This window comes from Numida meleagris, chromosome 2, assembly GCF_002078875.1.
Source record: "Numida meleagris isolate 19003 breed g44 Domestic line chromosome 2, NumMel1.0, whole genome shotgun sequence".
NCBI lineage: Eukaryota > Metazoa > Chordata > Aves > Galliformes > Numididae > Numida > Numida meleagris.
Window position 1 is genome coordinate 136,792,473 of NC_034410.1, and position 7,052 is coordinate 136,799,524.

General features: G+C 45.5%; 1 protein-coding gene across 1 annotated transcript in view; it reads right to left on the minus strand.

Annotated features, from left to right (window-relative positions):
- Nucleotides 1–7,046, minus strand: part of TMEM65 (transmembrane protein 65) — a 32,124-nt gene extending 25,078 nt beyond the window's left edge. Inside the window, exon 1 of the mRNA XM_021386113.1 lies at nt 6,819–7,046. Coding sequence (XP_021241788.1) covers nt 6,819–6,936 — 118 coding nt within the window. The 5' untranslated portion in view covers nt 6,937–7,046. The remainder of the gene's footprint in view (nt 1–6,818) is intronic.

Sequence of the window (7,052 nt, forward strand, 5' to 3'; positions counted from 1 at the left end):
TTTTCTACACAGCTGACAATTTCCATAAGATACTAAGCGGTTATTGAGATGACAACATAATAAAAAATTTAAACTCTCCTAAGCTCCTTAAGTTTACATTTCTTCTGCTACATAAAAAAAAAAAAAAAAAAAGTCCAATAAATCATAAGCATTCAAATGTAATAAAGCTTATGGAAATGTCAGATTGACAAATACCACACAATAGTGCTAAAATGAAGAATGGAAGTAAGAAATTTTCTAATGCCATAGAGTATGCCTTAGAGATGAGATCTCGTTCACACATTTGTTACTTCAGAGTTTTGGGGTGTGTTTGTGCTGGGCTTTTTGTAACCACAATTTCATTCTTGGTAAGTTTCTCGGGAAATGCAGCATCCCTTCTAGTTAGGTTTCAGCCATATGAAATCCCTCAGCTAAGGTAACCCATGCAGCACATCTCTTCCCAAGTTCTTTGCCTTTACTGGGCATCCATACTCTTGAGAGAGGACGTAAGAAGAATCTGAACAAAATTTAGCTACATTTCTTAAGTGAGAATCCTATCTGGGGATAAAAGGGACTGGAACTCTGTCTCCTTTCCTCAGCAGCAGCTGCAGGTTCTCTTCCCCAGTCAGGCACTGAGGAGATCCTCACAGAGCCTGGCACAGCCCGCCCGGCTGAGCTCCATCCCAGCTCCCAGGCAGGGCTCTGCCCTTCCACACTGAGGCTGGGAAAGCCACCACGGATTTATACACTGAATACTGTAGATATAACAGCACACAACAGCTAAGGGGCTGAATTCAGCTTTTTATTTCTCCTTTCTCCTCACCAAGTCTCAAGAAAAACAGCATCAGAACAACTACAGAAACGATCCAACTCAGAACTGCCTCATTGCCCTCTTTTTGCTAGCAAAATGGCACCAGTTTCAAGCAAATAGATTTAATATTAGTATTAATTGACATCTGGGGTGATGAGTCTTTTATAATAGTTTGTGACAAGTAACAAAATATTTAGCATTATGCAGATGACCAGTGCATGAAAACAGAACAATTCCATCCGTAGACATTAAAGAAAACACTAAGCAGTTGGCTCAGCACTCCTCCTCCCATATTCTGCCTTCATCAAAAGGCTCAATGGTTTGGGAGGAAAAAAAAAGAAAGAAAAAGGAGAATTTCAGAAGCAAAAAAGAGAAGTAATATCTGTTTCCATCCAAAACACATTATTTCTTTCATCATGGAGTATTTCAGACTCAGCAGTGAGATCAGCGATCGCCGTGGTATGTGCTGTGATGGACCGCAGAAAGCAGTCCAGAAGCATAAAGCAGAAAGGGTCTGCGCACAGGCAAGCTGTAAGAGTTACTCATTTTATCAGCTTGCTAGAGCACTTCAAATTACATGCTTAGCAGCATGCCTGCCAGCAGGCCTTTTCTTAGAATAGCAATCGAATGCCAAAGCTAAAAACCAATTTCTTGACCCAGGTCACTGCAGGTAGGTATCTATCTTCATATGCTGCTCAGCGCACCCGCACCCACTGGGCTGTAGAGGAGGGAACTGCCCCCCCCAGGTGCCATCGTGCTGCCAGCCAGCGTGCATTAGCAAGGCTGGTCCCCTTCCACAGATCTGTCAGTCCACCCAAGAAACTTCACTTTTCACTGGGAAAAAAAAAAATCACTTTTCAGACAAGAGAAGCGAGGCCAGAAAGCTCAAATGATGCTTTGTGTTAACACAGTGTAAGCTGTACCAAAAAGAGGTACTAAGATCTTGGGTGGTTCCCACAGGCAACAGGCAGATAACTGGTTTATTTTTAATAGCATGGGGTGTCTGACTCACAAAAAAAAAAAGGAATTGTTTTCATAATAGATCACGTTTGATGTGTCTAAAGAACTTTGGTTAAATATTTGTCTCTGATGATATTTGCAGCCTTCCAAATTCACTTCCCTGTGTGAGCCGTGGAAGTAGTGGCACCTGGGCTCTAACACTCCCTATGCTACTCCAGTAAACGGGAGAGTTCATAAATTTACCACCAGATCAAAAGCAGAGATGCTTCTTCTGATACCAAAGTGAGATTCTGCCCAACACTAATTATAAGTTTGCAATACCCTCATTAAGATCTTGCTGCAGCTGTCAGACCAATGGCACAGACAGAGCACTGCCCCTCACTCACAGCGTGACATTTTTCACAAAGGCATGACACACTAACTTGGAATTATGAACATTTTTCCATCAGAACGTACCAGTTTGGTCAGATTATTTGTTAAACCATGTATGGCACAACATGCCAGTGCCTTCATAGAGACTCTAGCTAGAGACTGCATTCTCCAAACCTGTCCATTAAGCCAGCAAAATCCAGCTGACAAGGATACGTACACCACTACCAAGTTTTTGCACGTTTTCCAGTTAAGACAGCATCAGCAAGCTAAAAAACCCAAGCTATTACATTTCAGAAGGCCTTTAAGTAAATGTTTCACATAATGAAATGTAACTCGGTGCTCTGAAGGAACCGCACATAGTTCTAACAGGATTTTTCCTGTCTCTGCAGCAAGGATGAAAAAATAACACACTCACTTGTCACCACCTGAGGTTTCTGAAAGGCTCTATGTAGCCACTGTGTTAGTATTATTAATGGAAAAGCGTTACATTTAGGATTCAGAATGTTTTAAGCCAGCACGGACGAGAACAGCACCCTCAGTACGGCTGCTGCACGGCTATTTCTTACCTCAGCTATTGAAACCTCCTTCCTCCTGGTTATCAGGTTTGCTGCGCTGCTTTAAAGTGCTTTCATGAATCATTTTCTAATATACGACTGACGCTAAAGGCAGAAAACCTGAGCATAAACCCTATTCCTTCTTTCTAACCCCTTCTCTTCCGTTTATAACAGAAAACTGATACAGAAGGTCAGAAGCATTAAACCACTCCTGACATTGCCAATACGATCCCTGTATTTTCATCTCCCCTATATAAGAAAGGAGCAAGAAGGAATACTTCACTGTGTCGCCAACAAAAGGAAGCCTCGACCATGGAGCACCACTTGCACAGACAGGAAAGCAGCCCTATTACAGTTCAGAGAAATCAGGCAATTTGCTACTTCAGTGTCTCTGTAACTATGAAAAACACAAAATATTTATATTCAAATCCACATGCATCATCTCCATCTGCTGCGGCTGACATGCTTACAAGCACAAGCTGGAATTAAAAAAAAAATGCTTCAAAAGCCTTCTTGGGGAAAGAGGAGACCCTATCCACCTTTCCAATTAAAAAAAAAAGTTAAAAAAGACTTTAAAGACAATGGAAAACTAAACCTGGGCAGAAAGGTCTCGCAGTTGTCGGAAGAAAGAACAACGTGGTGATGTTCTGACCACATTTTCAGACAGAGAGCAAGGCAGAGATTACAGTCTCAATTAAAATACCTCTCAGAATTCCTTCTAGAAACAATTCCATCTAGATGCAGTTTCATATCCTTCCCCCAGCTACTTCTATGCAAAAGCCTCCTATTATTTTAACTCAGGCTTCCAGGTGGGCACAGCTTCACAGCCATCCTTCACCGCAAGCTCACAGATCAATTCAGTCCTCTGACCAAAGCGTTCCAACTAACAGAATCATTTCAGCGCTAGTTAATAACAACAAGCTTCAGCTGCTCTCCGCTAGCTAGACTTTAAACCCACCACCAGTGCTCAGCACCTGGAAGCAATAAGCAGCCAGATGGAAGTGCCCAGGTAAGACAGGGGACAGTGTGGTGGCAGGAACTGTTCCAAGCCACGCCGTCACAAACCTCTCCCCACCTATGGTTATGTGACTACAGGGCAAACAGATGCATTAAGAATCAAAGCATTCGAGACTCAGCTAACTTAAAGGCTACAGCTCACCTACCTGAGGACCATCCTTCAGCGTAGCAGCGAGGGCAGCGGCCGGGTTTCCCCGCAGCCTCTGCCATTAGCGGAGGCCACAGATAGTGTGTCCTGTCATATTTCGTGCTAGGGCAATTAGATGATGGAACTGCTTCCTTCTGGTGGCAGGCCTGCGAATGGACTGAGGAACAGGCCCCACTGGGTTCTTGATGTGCCCAGGTCTCCCCATATTGCTGACAGCTTGCCCGAGCTGCTATGGGGTCTGTTAGGGCACAGAAGAGGTAGTGAAGGAAGAAGGTCAAAACTTAACCCAATAAAGACCACATTAAGAAGGGTATGGACTATGACCTCACTTCCCATGTAAAAGTACGAAAAGATCACAGGCACAAAACAAGCTCAAGTGCACAGAGCAACAAAATTGCACGTGCGTTTCATGATTGAGGAAAGACTGATTTTCCAGACTGAAACAGGACAAAGGAACTTTCTTAGATAGGCAAGTAAATGTGAAGGCTGCATTTGGATCACACCTCATTGGAAATCAACGTAAGAGTAAAACTAACAAGCTGATCTAAAGCATCCACTACTTGAGTGTCCAGCAAGCTGCCACGGGATGAAAAGACTGAAAAGAAACAGACCGACCAAATCACCTTATCTACATTAAACTAATTGATTGTAAAAATCAGAAGTTATTACAGTTGATTGGAGCTGGAGAAAGTATTTGGAAAGTGGGGCACAACCCTCCCCCCCTCCCAGTCTGCTACTCACAATCACAGCCTGTATACCCATTTAAAACATTCCTATGGTCATCATACTAACAGCAGGCAACAGCAAACATTCAAAATGTTATCATAATTCAGCACGTGAAGTACAGAACAACATCATCTAGCCCAGGAATCGTATTGTTTTCTTCCCAGCGCAGCCCTTCCATACATTTTGCCTGCTTCTGTCACTGCCTGGTGCAGTGAGCAACGATGCACGTCTGATAATCGGCAAACTGCTGCCCTTCTTCATATGAAGTCTGAATTCCGTCAGTACCAACCCTCTGACATTAGCTCCCTTCCCTCTTCAGCCCAGAACAGCTCCAACACACGCACACCAGAAGGGAACCTCGCGCTCTGTGCGTACCTCTAAAGAAAGCAGAGCCCCTATTTTATCTGCACTGAACGATTCCTGTGCTATGCTTCCTCTCCTCTCCCTTTAGCATGATTATAGTTCTCTAGAACTATATCAGGCAACATACAGGAGATATACCTTATAGTTTTAAGACTTCTTTTTCCCCTCTATTTTTTATTCAAAAGACTTTCTAGAAGCTCTTGTTTATGATTTTTTTTTGTTGACCACGTTTAGAAAAATCACTTTCTGGACAGAAAAGGTGACAGCTGATTCCATTATGCTTCATTAAAGAAATAAATCAATGAATAAATAATGATTGGAGCTGGAAAAAAGAAAAAGTTATCTTCAAAAAAATCAAGTTACCAGCTGGGCAGAACCCAAAACCTGACTCTGGGGACTGAGGACCGATGGCATTACTATACTTGGAGCAATCCTCACCTGTGGGACCACGAAGTGAGGAACTGAGCTTTTGCTGAAAAACTCTTTCTACTGAGATAAATGTCACCACTTGTGGCAAAAGTGAACTGCAATTTTCACTAACAAATAAATCTGCAGTTTACTAACAAGGTTGTAGCTTGCTATGTCTTTAAACTTAAACTAATGCTTTTGTAACAGTTTTCCAAATTCTAAATGATCAGACAACCACAGTATTGTACAGAAACAGATTTTCACGCTGTAGCTAGCAGCAATCGAGCAACAAGGCATTTAACAGGGGCATCTGTTGAATTACTTCTATATAGACCTTGAGATACCACACTGAAACACGTGCTAAGGACCCAATGCAATAACCACAGTGCGATCCTCCAGTGATACAGAAGCACAGCGAGCAGCCCGCTTTCACCTGAGCCCTAAGTGCCAAGAGAGAAACTGGCACAAAAACCTCTGGGAAGAACCCTTAAGAATGCTGAGAAGGAGCATTACAAAGAGCATTAGTTGTTAGTATTCAAAAGTTAGGGACAACATACAGCTTAAAGCATTCCTTCTACTAGGCTGGAAAACAAACACAGCCAATTCACACTCCACAGAACTCCTAAAAGGAAATGCTGTGGTGACCTGCTCTTGCTCTGGTGCTTATATGCAAGCATACGGCAAACAGAGCTGAAATGTTCTGCTTCTTCATGAAGGCAGCGCTCTACAGCTGACCCCTGAGCCGCTTTCTGCCCACCGTGAGATTTCCTTAAGGCACAGAGCAACTAGGAGCCACAGAAATGCCCTTTCCAAGGGCACGCTATGTCCAAAGTCATAAAGAGGCCTAGATCAGTGCACAGGGCTCTGGAGTGCCCGCTGTCACCTCAGCTGTAAGGCACCCTACATTACAGCTGAGCATCCGACCCAGAAGTCCTGAGGCTGTAATTAACGTGATTTGGCTTGGTCAGGTTTTTGATTTGCTGAAGGGAAAGCTCCAAGTTGGAAAGAAGGGCTGGATCAAAACATATATATAATAATTATGTATCAGCGTGAACTACTGAATTAGTGTCGTACAGCACTGCACCTCAAAGACCTTCCCCAGCACACACAGCTGTGTAAGAAGGAACCGCTCCCAGGCAGGGCAGCGCCATTCATGAATGAGCTCCGGGAGTAGCAGCACAGATCCTCCTCAGAGGTCTGAAATCGGTTTAGCGCTGCACGAGCACCGGGAGAATTTCAGAGGAGACACACGTTCCTCCTCCCGTTCTGAAAAATGGCCACCCACAGCTTTTGGAAACTCCCGGTGAGCTGCCGAGCACATGGAGCGCTCCGCTGGGGGTGAAGTTGTGGAGGCAGCGGCGCCCGCAGCCCGGCCCGGCCCGGCCCCCCCACCCGCCGGGGCGAGGCTGCTGCTCCCCGCCCGCCCTCAGCGCGGCCCCGGCCCCGGGGCAGCAGCCGCGCAGGGCCCGGCCCCGCTCACCTTGCGCGATGGCGATGGACTCGAAGCGGTGCAGCTCCCGCAGCAGGCAGCTCCGCTCGGTGGAGTGCAGGCTGTAGATGAAGTCGCGGGCCCCCTGCGCCGTGTTCAGCGCCTCCATCGGCTCCTTCTTGGGGTGCGTGCCCAGAGCCCGCCCGGGCGGCGCTCCCCGAGCCGGCAGCAGCGCCTCGGCGCCGCCCCACAGCGAGCCAAGGCGGCGGCGGCAGCAGCAGCGCG